Below are 15720 nucleotides of genomic sequence, written 5' to 3' on the forward strand. Positions count from 1 at the left end.
GAGGGTGGTGAATGTGTGGAATTCACTCCCACAGAAAGTAGTTGAGGCCAAAACATTGTGTGATTTCAAGAAGAAATTAGATATCGCTCTTGGGGCTAAAGGGATTGAGGGATATGGAGGGAAGGGGGGATCAGGGTATTGAATTTGATGATCAGCCATGGTCAAATAAATGGCGGAGCAGGCTCGAAGGGCCAAATGGCCTCCTCCTGCTTCTAGTTTCTATGTTTCTAACTCCCATGCAGCAGTCTCCAGAGACAGCTGAAACTATCTTCAAACAGCAGAACTCCAGAGAAAATACAAAAGTTACTGGGATGTCCAAATTAACCGCTAGTTTGTGTTCTTCGTGTAAGCCTAGCTCCACCCAGTCACATGCATTCTCAATCCATCCAATCAAGTCCTGCACTGAAAAACCCCAAGGGAAAATACCAATATAACAAAAGCATGATCGCTCAGGTTCACCAAATATTCTAGCAATTGACCGCTTGAGCGCAGTACCTCACACATTTATAGCCATGCCCCCAGATGGCAGTGGATTGGCCATGCTAAATTGCGCCTTAGTGTCCAAAGATGTGCAGGTTAGGTGGATTGGCCGTGCTAAATTGTCCCTTAGTGTCCAAAGATGTGTAGGTTAGGTGGATTGGCCATGCTAAATTGTCCCTTAGTGTCCAAAGATGTGTAGGTTAGGGTGGATTGGCCATGCTAAATTGTGCCTTAGTGTCCAAAGATGTGCAGGTTAGGTGGATTGGCCATGCTAAATTGTCCCTTAGTGTCCAAAGATGTGTAGGTTAGGGTGGATTGGCCATGCTAAATTGTCCCTTAGTGTCCAAAGATGTGTAGGTTAGGGTGGATTGGCCATGCTAAATTGCCCCCTTAGTGTCCAAAGATGTGCAGGTTAGGGTGGATTGGCCATGTTAAATTGTCCCTTAGTGTCCAAAGATGTGCAGGTTAGGTGGATTGGCCATGCTAAATTGCCCCTTAGTGTCCAAAGATGTGTAGGTTAGATGGATTGGCCGTGCTAAATTGTCCCTTAGTGTCCAAAGATGTGTAGGTTAGGTGGATTGGCCATGCTAAATTGTCCCTTAGTGTCCAAAGATGTGTAGGTTAGATGGATTGGCCGTGCTAAATTGTCCCTTAGTGTCCAAAGATGTGTAGGTTAGGGTGGATTGGCCATGCTAAATTGCCCCCTTAGTGTCCAAAGATGTGCAGGTTAGGTGGATTGGCCATGCTAAATTGCCCCTTAGTGTCCAAAGATGTGTAGGTTAGATGGATTGGCCATGCTAAATTGCCCCTTAGTGTCCAAAGATGTGTAGGTTAGGTGGATTGGCCATGCTAAATTGTCCCTTAGTGTCCAAAGATGTGTAGGTTAGATGGATTGGCCATGCTAAATTGCCCCTTAGTGTCCAAAGATGTGTAGGTTAGATGGATTGGCCATGCTAAATTGCCCCTTAGTGTCCAAAGATGTGTAGGTTAGATGGATTGGCCATGCTAAATTGCCCCTTAGTGTCCAAAGATGTGTAGGTTAGGTGGATTGGCCACGTAAATATGTAGGGTTACGGGGATAGGGCGGGGAATGGGCCTGGGTAAGATGCTCTGTGGGAGAGTGAGTGCAGATTCAATGGACCGAATGGCTTCCTCCTGCACTGTAGGGATTCTATGAATCTATGAAGAGGCTGACAAGTAACTCCGTAAAGGTGCATTTTACCTAATTCCACGGTAAGGTTTCTGTTACAGAAGTTTCCTTTGCAACACTCCACACGGAAACCGGCTGTTGATTGGTTACAAGGCATTTCTTTGTTCTGGTGACAGCCCCTCCTGACCTCCCCAGGGCGCTCACTGTCCACAGAGACAAAGCACTGGTAACCGAAGCACGTCTTTACGTCACAATATCCTTCCTCGCAAACGCAATCATACTCCCCGGGCTTCTTCTCCCGCTTAGCTACAAATGAGACATGAACAAATCATGATGTTATCAATGGTTTTTCTTTGAGTAAATGCCTGGTGTTCATTGCTGGCACTACTTGGTATATGAACAGGCCCTCAATGAACAGTAATCAGTCCACCATTTTAATGCAGGCATCCTTTCAAATTTAATCCCAAACCACTCACACCCCGCCCCAAATACCTCTTCCTCTTCTACCCCATTAACCAGACGGCACGGTGGCACAGTGGTTAGCACGGCTGCCTCACAGTGCCAAGGACTCAGGCTCGATGCCCAGTTTGGGTCACTGTCTGTGTGGAGTTTGCACATTCTCCCTGTGTCTGTGTGGGTTTCCTCCGGATGCTCCGGTTTCCTCCCACAATCCAAAGATGTGCAGGTTAGGTGGATTGGCCATGCTAAATTGACCCTTAGTTCCCAAAATGTATAGGTTAGGTGGATTGGCCATGCTAAATTGTCCCTTGGTGTTAGGGAGATTAGCAGAGTAAATACGGGGGTTTTACAGGGATAGGGCTTGGGTGGGATTGTTGTCAATACAGGCTCAATGGGCCAAATGGCCTCCTTCTGCACTGTAGGGATTCTATGATCTTTGGACTGTGGGGGGAAACCGGAGCACCCGGAGGAAACCCATGTAGACATGAGGAGAACATGCAGACTCCGCACAGACAGTGACCCAAGGCTGTCCCTGGCGCTGTGAGGCAGCAGTGCTAATCACTGTGCCGCCCACTTTGTGAATAAAGTAATTTTTAGGGAAAATAACCGCTGGTAATTTTAAGGTTTCGGCGTGGGTAGTCTCACACTTCCTGTTACGTTAACAAAGTGGGAGCAGCTAACTGGCCACTTGGGGCCTGGGTGAGGTGAACTGCAAAAGAGCCTGAGGTGGCAATGAGATCGGAAAAAGCAGTGAGTGTATATCTGACCCCGCTGGGTGAGGCCTAACTCTCTGACAAGGCAGAATGTATCCCTTACACGTTTTAAACTATTCTTTTGTGATTTCTACCTCTGCATGCGAGATTAGATATCGAGCCACATATTCAACACATTGGCATACCTTGAGTGGGCGCCGGCGTGGAGATGGCATTGCAAAGGGAACTGTTGCAGCATTGCGTTACCCCTTTCGTGGCGGGCTGGATACAACTCGCATTCTTGAAGCAGCCCTTCTGATAGACCAACTGTCCGTCATGGTCTCGGTGCGTTTGGAAACACAACTTGCCAAAGCATCGGTCTCCCATGCAATCACCACCTTCGCAAACACATTCCGTGGTGGCCGGACCTGCGAACGGAAATTTCACGTTCTCCTCACTCAATCCTTCTTTGCAAAATCACATCTGGAAAATCGTAATCTAATCGCGCGGAGTCAGCATGGCTTCACAAAAAGGAAATCACCTCCAACTGATATTTTTCGGAGTTTTTCGAGCAAGTCTCTACCAGAGTGGATAGAGGGGTACCAGTAGATGTGTTGTATTTGGATGTCCAGAAGGCGTCTGACAAGGAACCCCACAAAAGCTTACTTCATAAGATGGTGTTGGAGGTAGTATATTGGCATGGATAGAGAATGGGCTAATGGGCAGGAAACGGCAAGTGGGCGTAAGGGGTTCTCCTTCAGGTTGGTGACCTGTAACCACTGGGGTTCATGATGTGGAGATGCCGGTGTTGGACTGGGATAAACACAGTAAGAAGCCTCACAACACCAGGTTAAAATCCAATTTATTTGGCAGCAAAATCCACTAGCTTTCGGAGCACTGCTCCTTCATCAGGTTAGTGGGAGTTCTGAGTGGGAGTGTAAACATCGCATTCCAATCATGATTCTGTAAATTGAGTTTGTGTCTTTATATGCCCTGTTTGTGAACAGAATTCCCACTCACCTGACGAAGGGGCAGTGCTCCGAAAGCTAGTGGCTTTTGCGACCAAATAAACCTGTTGGACTTTAACCTGGTGTTGTGAGACTTCTTACCGTTGGGATTCCACAGGGATCAGTGCTGGGACCGCAACTGTTTAGAATATATATTAATGACTTGAGGAAGGAAGCGAATGTACTGCAGCTAAATTTGCAGACAACACAAAAATAGGTGGAAAGGCCAGTTGCCAGCGGGATACAAACAGTTTACAAAGAGGTTTATCAAGTTGGCAAAAAGTTGGCAAGTGCAGTATAATGTGGGAAAATGTGAAGTTGTTTATTTTGGAAGGGAGAACAAAAGAACATGGACAGCACGGTGCCACAGTGGGTTAGCACTGCTGCCTCACAGTGCCAGGGACCCGGGTTCGATTCCTGGCTTGGGTTACTGTCTATGTGGAGTCTGCATGTTCTCCCCATATCTGCATGGGCTTCCTCCGGTTTCCTTCCACAGACTGGAAGACGTGCAGGTTAGGTGGATTGGCTGTGCTAAATTGCCCCTTAGTGTCAGGGGGACTGGCTGGGATAAATGCATGGGGTTATGGGGATTGTGGTCAGTGCAGACTCGATGGGCCGAATGGCCTCCTTCTGCACTGTAGGGATTCTATGAACAGAATTTTATTTAAATGGAGAAAAACTGCAGAAAGCTCCAACACAAAGGGATTTGGGGGGGTCCTGTGTGCATGAAACACAGTAAGCTGGCACACAGGGACAGCAGGAAATGAGGAAGGCTAATGGAATGTTGGTCCTTATTTCAAGGGGGTTGGAGTATTAGAGGAGGGAAATCTTGCTGTAAATGTACAAGGTACTGGTGAGACCACATCTGGAACACTGTGAGCAGTCTCGGTCCCCTTATTTAAGGAAAGGTATTTCACTGGAGGCAGTTCAGAGAAGGTTCACTGGGGTGATCCCCGGTTCAGAGGGATTGTCTCATGAGGAAAGGTCAAACAGGTCAGGACTGTACTCACTGGAGTTTAGGAGAATGAGAGGTGATCTCATGGAAACATAGAGGGTTCTTTCGGGGCTTTGACAGGGTAAATACTGAGGGGATGTTCCCCCCTCATGGGAGAGTCTAGAACCAGAGGGCAGAGTCTCAGAATAAAGGAGCACCAATCTCAGACTGAGATAAGGAGGGATTTCTTCTCTCAGAGGGTTGAGAGTCTTTGAAACCTTTTGCCACAGAGAGCTGTGTGTGGGGCAGATCCTTGTGTACATTTAGGGGCATAGGTACATCAGAATTAGGAGCAGAAGGAGGCAAATTCAGCTCTTCGAGCCTGCTCTGCCATTCAATCAGATCATGGCTGATCACTCCCTGGTCTCAAATCCACCTCCCCACTTATTCCCCATATCCCCTTATCCCTTTTCTACTGGAAATATATCTACCTCCTTCCTGAAACCAGTTAATGATTCAGATTCCACCGTGCTATGGGGCAGTGAGTTCCACAAATTCACCCCCCTCTGTGAGAAGTAGTTCTTCCTCATCTCAATGTTAAATCTCGACCTATACCCTGTGATCTCTTGTTCGAGATTGCCCCACAACCAGAAACATTTGGTCCACATTTACTTTACCAATCCCATATCCCTCGATCAGATTCCCCTCATCTTTCTAAACTCCAGCGAGTACAAGCCTGTTTAACCTCTCCTCATACACCAACCCTTTCATCCCCAGAGTCAATCTGGTGAACCTCCTCTGAACTGCCTCCAATGTCACTGCATCCTTCCTCAGATAAGGAGACCAAAACTGGACACACTGCTCCAGATGTGGTCTCACCAACACCCTGTACAATTGCAACAACACTTCTCTACTATTATATCTCAGTCTCTTTCCAATAAATGCTAACATCCTATCTGCCTTTGGCATTACGTGCTGCACCTACACGTAATAAAGGCCAAGATAGATAGGTTTCTCATCAGTAAGGAAATCAAGGGTTATCAGGGAAAGGGCAGGAAAGTGGTATGAGGAATGTCAGACCAACCATGATCCTATTGGAACAGACTCAAGGGGCTGAATAGCCTACTCCTGTTCCTGTTTCATAGAATCATAGAATCCCTACAGTGCAGAAGGAGGCCATTCGGCCCATCGAGTCTGCACCAACCACAATCCCACCCTATCCCCATCACCCCATTCATTTACCCTAGCTAGTCCCCCTGATACTATTTTAGCATGGCCAATCCGCACATCTTTGGAGTGTGGGAGGAAACCAGAGCAAACCCATGCAGACACGGGGAGAATGTGCCCCAACTTTTACAGATGCACCATAGAAAGCATTCATTCTGGTTGTATCACAGCTCGGTATGGGCTCCTGCTCTGCCCAAGACCGCAAGGAACTACAAAAGACTCCACACAGACAGTGACCCGAGCCGGGAATCGAACCCGGGTCCCTGGTGCTGTGAGGCAGCAGTGCTAACCACTGTGCCACCCCCATTTCTTATAGCGTTATCTCTTTTAGTGCTATGGAAACCAGTGCAATTGTGTTTAACAGTGAGGAATGAGTCTAAAAGGGAAGTGTAAAAACCACCTCTTGCTGCCTAATTCTAGTGAACCGATGCCCATCTAACTCTTGCTTCTACCCAATGTTAACGGTTCTCTGTCTTCAGATGTTGTCCCTCTCTCCTTTAAATCTGTTGTCATCATCCCTTTCTCCACGAAACCAACGGTTGACCAGGAATCGTAGTGGGCGAGACACAGGCTATGCAAAGGTCTGTTAACCTCGGACTGGATCTCCCAGCATTGGAGCGAGAGTGGCCAGAAAACCAAGTGTGCCATCGAAAAACTCGAGAAAAGAGAGTTAAAGGTGTACTGATCGCTGCGTACGACCTGTTGCACACATTACCTTCGACCAGGGGGAGTGAACAAACCAGTCCCGGCAGGATAGAGATAAGAAGCATTCTCATCATCATTGGACACCTGGAGCAGAAAGGAGAGATGTGTTTCGTTGAATGCACTTACAATGTCATTTTTAATATGGTCAAGAACATTCCCCTTTGTTCCCCAGCGACCGCCCAGCCCCACAGACAGTAACGTCGAAATAGCAGCAGGAAGAGGCCATTCGGCCCTCTCCAATATCCTTTGATCCTCTTCACCCCAAGTAGGGATGAAGTACAAAGGGTCGAGAGCTTCAAGTTTTTTGGTGTCCAGATCATCAACAACCTGTCCCTCCATGCCGATGCTATAGTTAAGCCCACACACGCCTCTCTCAGAAGACTGAGGAAATTTGGCACATCCGCTGCGACTCTCACCAACTTTTACAGATGCACTATAAAAAGCATTCTTTCTGGTTGTATCACAGCTTGGTATGGGCTCCTGCTCTGCCCAAGACCGCAAGGAACTACCAAGGGTCACAACTGTAGCCCAGTCCATCACACAAACCAGCCTCCCATCCATTGACTCTGTCTACACTTCTCACTGCCTCGGAAAAGCAGCCAGTATAATTAAGGACCCCACACACCCCGGACATTCTCTCTCCCACCTTCTTCCATCAGGAAAAAGATACAAAAGTCTGAGGTCACGTACCAACCGACTCAAGAACAGCTTCTTCCCTGCTGCTGTCAGACTTTTGAATGGACTTACCTCACATTAAGTTGATCTTTCTCTACACCCTAGCTATGACTATATTCTGCACTCTCTCATTTTCTTCTCTATGAATGGTATGCTGTCTGTACAGCGCGAGAAACAATACTTTTCACTGTATTCCAATACATGTGACAATAATAAATCTAATCAAATATTAAGTTGATCTTTCTCTACACCCTAGCTCTGACTGTAACACTACATTCTGCACCCTCTCCTTTCTTTCTCTTCTATGTACTCTATGAACGGTATGCTTTGTCTGTATAGCGTGCAAGAAACAACACTTTTCACTGTATCCTGATGCATGACAATAATAAATCAAATCAAATCTACGTCTAACTGTTTCTTGAAAACTATTACGACCCAGAGAGTCACACCAAATCCCCCAAAGAGGATTACCTCCCTTCGTAATCTATTAGAAATATTTGGGAAGGTGTGAACTGTTCTCCATTAACGTTTAGAGGGTCATAAACAGAAAGACCTGACACTCACTTTAAGTGATGAACAAGTTATTTATTTAATCAATCAAGAACTTTAACTAAACAAGTAACACTTCAATTAAAGTTCTACTGTTCAAATAAATCCAAGGTCCATTCGGTAACAAAAAAATATATAATAAGAAAATTCAGTCGCTCTCAAAAAAATACAGGTTTTGTGTGGCTTTGGAAGACTTTTGGAGTTCTTCTGTTGACTCCACTGTTTGTAAGCTCTTTCTGATTTGGTACCCTTCATTTGATCAGTTCTCTTAAGAGATACTTGAAGCTGGCAGGGACTCTTGCCCTCTCTAGGTGTTGAGAGGTGGCAGCTCTTCAGTCAAACTCCAGGCATGCAGCTGAATTCCTGGATGCTAAATTGTCCCTTAGTGTCCAAAGATGTGTAGGTTAGGGTGGATTGGCCATGCTAAATTGTCCCTTACTGTCCAAAGATGTGTAGGTTAGGGGGATTGGCCATGCTAAATTGTCCCTTAGTGTCCAAAGATGTGTAGGTTAGGTGGATTGGCCATGCTAAATTGCCCCTTAGTGTCCAAAGATGTGTAGGTTAGGGTGGATTGGCCATGCTAAATTGCCCCTTAGTGCCCAAAGATGTGTAGGTTAGGGGGATTGGCCATGCTAAATTGCCCCTTAGTGTCCAAAGATGTGTAGGTTAGGGGGATTGGCCATGCTAAATTGTCCTTTAGCATCAGGGAGACTAGCTTGGGTAAATACATGGGGTTATGGGAATAGGGCTTGGGTGGAATTGTGGTCAGTGCAGACTCGATGGGCTGAATGGCCTCCTTCTGCACTGTAGGGATTCCATGATTCTATTTGATGCTTCTATTTTATAACTTCTAGAATCAGAAGCAGCACAAGCCTTGTCCATACAACCTGTCCTTATAGTTTAACCCTTTATGCCCCAGTATCATTCCGGTGAATTTTTTTTGCAGTTCAACTGCGCACAGTGGCCGAAATTTTACTGCCCCGCCACGGGAATGGCAGTGGGCGGGAGGGCGGACAGTGGAAAGGTACGTTGACCTCGGGCAGGATTTTACGGTTTCAGGATGAGCGAGGTGGTAAAATCCTGTCTGGTTACCCCAGGTCACACTGGACCCAATTTTAACAGAGACAGTCTGAAGAAAGTGAAGGTATGCATAGTCTTCTTTGCCGATGGACTACATGCACGGAGTAAAGTCCTGAACATGGGCAAAGGAAACCGCCCCCCCGACCCCAATAAAATGTGCCAAGCAGGGGCAGATGTGGCGGAGGGCTGGGAATGAGTTAAAATCTTGCTTCCAAATCAGTGGGCTCCATCTGCAGGTGAAGTCATTGGCAGAGGTAGATGGTCAGACTGCAGACTCAAACAGGAAACAGATGCCTTGCGATTAAGAGACAAGAGATAGCGTAAATAACAGGAAGTGCTCTTTGGTAGGGCTTTGCGTGCTATCTCCAGCTGCTTCCCAATCCCATTGTTTGATGACCGGGAAGGTCCACACCTCTTGGAAGCGGCAATGTGTGGCTGATCATTCACATTGTCAGAGAGTGGCGCAAGGTTGCAGGAGTGAAAATAAGCTGCGATGATATGTCAGGGCATTGTACGCTCCTGATAACACACTTCCAAAAGAGCAATCAGAAATCTGATCATATTGCAGTGTGCACCGATCTTATTTCATGCACAGGTTCCCACTGGGAGTGGCAAACTGTAATTGCTTGAATCTCATTTGATTTGATTTGATTTATGATTGTCACATGTATTGGGATACAGTGAAAAGTATTGTTTCTTGTGCCCTATACAGACAAAGCATACCGATCATAGAGAAGGAAAGGAGAGAGTGCCGAATATAGTGTTACAGTCATAGCTATGGTGTAGAGAAAGATCAGCTTAATATTTGATTTGATTTATCATTGTCCCATGTATTGCGATACAGTGAAAAGTATTATTTCTTGCACACTATACAGACAAAGCATACCATTCATAGAGAAGGAGAGGGTGCAGAATGTAGTGTTACAGTCATAGCTAGGGTGTAGAGAAAGATCAGCTTAATATTTGATTTGATATTTGTATTGGGATACAGTGAAAAGTATTGTTTCTTACACACTAGACCATTGACTCTCGGAGACTCCAGCCCAACCCGGGAGTGTTGGCAAACCTGTCTGCTCCCCTGCTGTCACACCTCCAGCAACCTCGTTCGTTTGAGTCAGCCGGAGATTTCACCCTGAGTAGGTCACAGTGGTTGGTCATGTTGGGTTGCTAACCCCTCAGGAATCGCCCTGAGTTTCTCGGCTGCAAGAAATTTCATAGAATCATAGAATCCCTATGGAGCAGAAGTGGCCATTCGGCCCATCGGGTATGGCCCCCACTCGCCGAAAGAATACCTTTCCTAGGTTTTCCCCAGGCATCCCCATAACGCCACGCATTTAGCACGGCCAATCCACTTAACCTACACATCTTTGGACACTAAGGGACAATTTAGCATGGCCAATCCACCCTAACCTACACATCTTTGGATGCTAAGGGACAATTTAGCATGGCCAATCCACCCTAACCTACACATCTTTGGACACTAAGGGACAATTTACTATGGCCAATCCACCCTAACCTACACATCTTTGGACACTAAGGGGCAATTTAGCACGGCCAATCCACCCTAACCTGCACATCTTTGGACACTAAGGGACAATTTAGCATGGCCAATCCACCCTAACCTACACATCTTTGGACACTAAGGGACAATTTAGCATGGCCAATCCACCCTAACCTGCACATCTTTGGACGCTAAGGGACAATTTAGCATGGCCAATCCACCTAACCTATACATTTTTGGACACTAAGGGGCAATTTAGCATGGCCAATCCACCCTAACCTACACATCTTTGGACACTAAGGGACAATTTAGCACGGCCAATCCACCTAACCTACACATCTTTGGACACTAAGGGGCAATTTACTATGGCCAATCAACCTAACCTACACATCTTTGGTCACTAAGGGACAATTTAGCATGGCCAAACCACCTAACCTACACATCTTTGGACGCTTAGGGGTCATTTAGCATGGTCAATGGTGGATTGACCATGCTAAATTGCTCTTTAGTGTTCAAACAAGTGTGACTTACTGTCTATATGGAGTTTGCACGTTCACCCCATGTTTGTGCGAGTTTACTCTGGGTGCTCCGGTTCCTCTGAAAGATGTGCTGGTTCAGTTAAATTCTCCCTGAGTGTACCCAAATGGGCGCTGGAGTCTGGTGACTTGGGGATTTCCACAGCAACGTCATTGCAGTGTTAACGTAAGCCTACTTGTGACACTAATCAATAAGCTTAAAGCTATGCCTCAAACCCGTGTGCCTCCAAAAGGTTGAAAAATAACAAGGAAATTGCAGACATTGCCTGCCTCTTTTTTAACGCAGATTGGAGACACACCATACCATAAATTGAATATCCACCCAACGCTCGCTCGCTGCCAAAAAATTGCTTGTGAAAAGAATTAACGGCATGAAGTAAGAGGAAAAGCGAATGTAATCCTAATGCTCTAAAAAAAAAGGTGTCTTGACGGTGAACCTGCTTTTGAACCTTGTTCAAAAACTTAGTAGGAAATCAGAAAACAAAGCCTTCAAAACGCGTGAGATCCTTGAAGGCGCCAAGGCCATGTTACAGTGTCGCTGGCCACGTCCTATGGTCTAGACATTGGCATGAGCCTTTCATTTCTTCATTAAAAGCCCTGGAGCAAACAACCTTCGCTTTGAGCACAAAGTAATGGAGAGGGTTTCCGCGACAACGCAGCGACTAATTTCAGGACAAAAGGACGTGCTCGTTTATAGCCAGGAAGCTGACAAAGTAATATTTACATTCCTGGAGTCCTGTGGTTAGGGAATAACACAATTCAAACACTCGAGATCACAACTCTTGACAGTCGCTGCATTGTTTTCAGCAAGTCTAGGCCGGGAGATTAGGCCGACAGGCTAGGCCAAGGGGTTAGCCAGGAGACTAGGCCAAGTGGCTAGGCTGGCTGAGAGGCTAGGACGGGAGACTAAGCTGAGAGGCTAGGACGGAAGACTAGGCCAGGAGAGGAGGCCAAGAGGCTAGGCTGAGAAACTAGGCCGAGAGGCTAGGCTGGGAGACTAAGCCAAGAGGCTAGTTGGGAGACTAGACTGAGAGACTAGGCCGAGAGGCTAGGCTGAGTGGCTAGGCCAGGAGACTAGGCCTAGAGGCTAGGCCGAGAGACTAGGCCAAGAGGCTAGGCTGGGGGACTCGGCCAAGAGACTAGGCCAAGAGGCTAGGATGGGGGACTAGGCCGAGAGGCTTGGCTGAGAGGCTAGGCTGAGAGGCTTGGCCAAGAGGTTAGACTGACAGATTAGGACAAAAGGCTAGGCCGAGAGGCTAGGCTGAGAGGCTAGGTCAAGAGGCTAGGTTGAGAAGCTAGGCCAAGAGGCTCAGCTGAGAGACTAGGCCAAGAGGCTAGGCTGAGAGGCTAGGCTGAGAGGCTAGGTCGGGAGACTAGGCTGAGAGGCTAGGCCGAGAGGCTCGACCGGAAGACAAGACTGAGGAACTATCTGCACTCAGTCATGTATCCGTTCCTTCACTGAGTGATGCATCAGCTTTCTCCACCCTTAACCTTGCCTTTTTAATGGCCCCAAAGTGGTCAAGGGCGACAGATGGAATGAGACAAATAAAATAGAGGGCTTTTAAACTGGGGGCACTCGCTTGGCTGGCGACTGGTCTGCGGAAATCCAGCCACAGTCATTGTCGTTGTTTTATTGATTCAAGCTGCTTCCTCCTCGCTCTCTTCATTCCTTCGCCATGAGTTTTCAAGTGCACATTTTGTTTTTGTTAAAGGAATTCAATCATCTTGAGTGAACCAGCCCGGTTTTACTGAAATTTATCTGGTGCTTTTTTGGCCACAAGTACGGATGCAATTCTCCTGGGCCCGGACAGGAACCTAATGGGGGTTTTCCAAAGCAGGCATTAAAAAGGCACACAGATAGATTTTGAGTGGATAGCTGGTTAATTGGACTATGTGGCATCATATGTACACAAAGAACTATACAATCCCCACAGTGCAGTTGAGACCATTCGGCCCATCAAGTCTGCGCTGACCCTTTGACAAGATTAAAGTTTATTTAAGTGTAGGCTTACACCGACACGCATCAGTAATCACAGATTTGTTCCGGCACAGAGGCCATTCGGTCCATCCTCACCGCACTGGCTCTCCAAATGATTTAGTGCCATTCCCCTGCCTTTTCCCCGTATCCCTACACCTTGTGCCCATCAAATAATCATCTAAATCCCTCGATTGAAGCTGCCTCCACCACACTTCCAGACAGCGCACTCCAGAACCCCAACCACTCGCTGGGTGAAAAAGCTTTTTCCCACGTCACATTAGCTTCTTTTACAAATCACTTTAAATCTGTGCCCCTCTTATTCCAGATATTTTTTATTGAATTCAAATTTCACCATCTGCCGTGGGCGGGATTCGAACCCACTCCCCAGGACATTAGCTGAGTTTCTGGATTACTAGTCTCACTATAATACCACTAGGCTATCACCTCCCATTCCCAATAGGAACAGTTCCTCCCGATTTACTCTGTCCAGCTCCCCTCGTGATTTTGAACATCCCTTGCGAAATCTCCTCCCGGGCCTCCTCATCTCTGAGGAAGGCCGCTCGGCCTGTCGACAAAGAGCCTGCTATGGTCACCTCATCAAGAGCGTGGCGAGGAGGGCGTTCATTCTGGCGCGGCTTTCACTTGCCTGGTTGCCATGGCGAACTGTCTTGGAGACATGGGCAGGCCCCAGTCGCTCACTGCTGCCAGAATGTTCCGGTAAGTTGGCAGGAATGGCCCTGTCAATGGTTCCTGATTGCAAAGGGCTACATTCCTCTTCAACTGTCCCCTCTTCGATGTGGCAACCTTGTGGGGATGAGGTGGGAAGGGGTGGGTTGAGGTGATGGCAAGACAAACACAAAGAAATATTATAAGAAACAATGTATAATCCAAAGTACGATATTCATCTTTTAAATTATTCATTTCATATTCTATAGTAGTCTACCCACGGCCTGTACCTGTGCTGTGTTGGAGGCAGTCAGGGAGGTAGGTCACTCCCAGGCTTCTGCTACGTTCTTTAACCACTGACCAGTTGGTTGCCAATGGGGATTGAAGGTGGAGACATATTTATGTTATCTCACACGGCCCATTCTCAGCCCCTGGGCCTCAGCGGGCCGGCTGTGGGATTTAGTGATGGCCTTCTTCAGTGGCCAGCTTCGGAGCCAGAAGCTTGTGGGTTAAAGTCCATTTCAGGGGGCGAAATGGCGCAGAGGTTAGCACCGCTGCCTCACAGCGCCTGGGACGCGGGTTCAATTCCGGCCTTGGGTCACTGGCTGTGCAGACACGTTGTCACCGTGTCTGCGTGGGTTTCCTCCAGGGGCTCCTGTTTCCTCCCACAAATGTGCAGGTTAGGTGGATTGGCCATTCTAAATCACCCCTTAGTGTCCAAAAATGTGCACATTGGATGGATTAGCCACAGTAAATTGTCCCTTATTGTTCAAAGATGCACAGGTTAGGTGGATTGGCCATGCTAAATTGCTCCTTAGTGTCCAAAGATGTATAAGTTAAGTGGCCATGCTAACTTGTCCCTTAGTGTCCAAAGATGTGCAGGTTTGGTGGATTGGTAATGCTCTGAGCAGTGCCTCTGAGCATTCAATTTCATACAGTCACTACAGTGCAGAAAGAGGCCATTCGGGCTATCGAGCCTGCACTGACAACAATCCCATTCTATCCCTGTAACCCACATATTTACTCTGCTAGTCCCCATGACACTAAGGGACAATTTTGCACAGCCAATCCACCTAACCTGCACATCTTTGGACACTAAGGGACAATTTAGCATGGCCAATCCATCCTAACCTGCACATCTTTGGACACTAAGGGACAATTTAGCATGGCCAATCCACCCTAACCTACACATCTTTAGACACTAAGGGACAATTTAGCATGGCCAATCCACCCTAACCTACACATCTTTAGACACTAAGGGACAATTTAGCATGGCCAATCCACCCTAACCTGCACATCTTTGGACTGTGGGAGAAAACCAGAGCAGCTAGAGGAAACCCACGCAGACACGGGGGGAATGTGCAAACTCCACTCAGACAGTGACACGAGACTGGAATTGAACCTGGTGCTGTGAGGCAGCAGTGCCAACCACTGTGCCACGGTGCCGTGCCAGGGGAAACATCATTAAACCTCGGGCATGATTCAGCGCAGAACCTTTGTCTGTCTTGATTGGAATTGTGTCGACGTCCTCCGCCCTTCCCCTCGCTCCCCTCCCCCTGCACCCAGTCATCGCACTGCTTCCCACAGTCTCCCGTGGAGAAATGATCTGGCCCGGAGACATTTCCGAAGGAATTTCAAAACCGCAGACAAAAGGCTGAATCCAAATGCGTTTAACCTTTGCAAAGATGTGAAATCAGATCAGAGGGGTTGGTTTCTATCTGTCGGGCAATTAATAAACCTGAGATCCCTCTTCCGTTGGCCAAATAATCTCTGCTTTGACAGATTTGAGTTTCATTTATACCCCCTCTCCTAACCACTCCTGAGGCAGCACCACCACCCGCTGGATGGCCTGCACCACATTCCCTTCCTCGCTGGACCAGGACCAAAGTCAGAAAACCCGGCAAAGTGCTTTCCGATTTCGATTTTTCCGTGGAGTGTCCGTCTCAATGCAACATATAAACCCCAAGGCAGGGCAGCTGCAGACAGGCTGCTCCTCCTGCCTGTAGAGTCTGAAAATAAGTCTCAGAGTCGCCACGTTGCCCAATCTTTTGACACCGGGATGAAACAGAATGTCTTCACTT

General features: G+C 47.3%; 1 protein-coding gene across 1 annotated transcript; it reads right to left on the minus strand.

The window, feature by feature from the left end:
• Window positions 1–227: 227 nt before the first annotated feature.
• Window positions 228–13894, minus strand: LOC145338969 (uncharacterized). Its single transcript, XM_080183380.1, has 5 exons — window positions 13620–13894; window positions 6665–6738; window positions 2988–3209; window positions 1703–1936; window positions 228–283 (listed from the first exon to the last, which is right to left on the minus strand). The coding sequence occupies exons 1-5, from the start codon at window positions 13892–13894 to the stop codon at window positions 228–230; spliced, it is 861 nt and encodes a 286-aa protein (XP_080039506.1).
• Between the last annotated feature and the right edge of the window lie 1826 nt (window positions 13895–15720).

The sequence above is a fragment of the Carcharhinus amblyrhynchos genome, unplaced genomic scaffold, assembly GCF_965287045.1.
Source record: "Carcharhinus amblyrhynchos unplaced genomic scaffold, sCarAmb.v2.hapA chromosome_274, whole genome shotgun sequence".
NCBI lineage: Eukaryota > Metazoa > Chordata > Chondrichthyes > Carcharhiniformes > Carcharhinidae > Carcharhinus > Carcharhinus amblyrhynchos.

What these genes read in the sequence shown, in the direction of transcription:
- LOC145338969 (XM_080183380.1), bottom strand. Translation starts at nt 13,894, where the DNA reads ATGAATAATTTAAAAGATGAATATCGTACTTTGGATTATACATTGTTT. An exon ending in CAGTTCGCCATGGCAACCAG is followed by an intron (nt 6,739 to 13,619) that starts GCAAGTGAAAGC and finishes TTTCTGCTCCAG; the next exon opens with GTGTCCAATGATGATGAGAA. An exon ending in AAACCTTACCGTGGAATTAG is followed by an intron (nt 284 to 1,702) that starts GTAAAATGCACC and finishes TTTTCTCTGGAG; the next exon opens with TTCTGCTGTTTGAAGATAGT.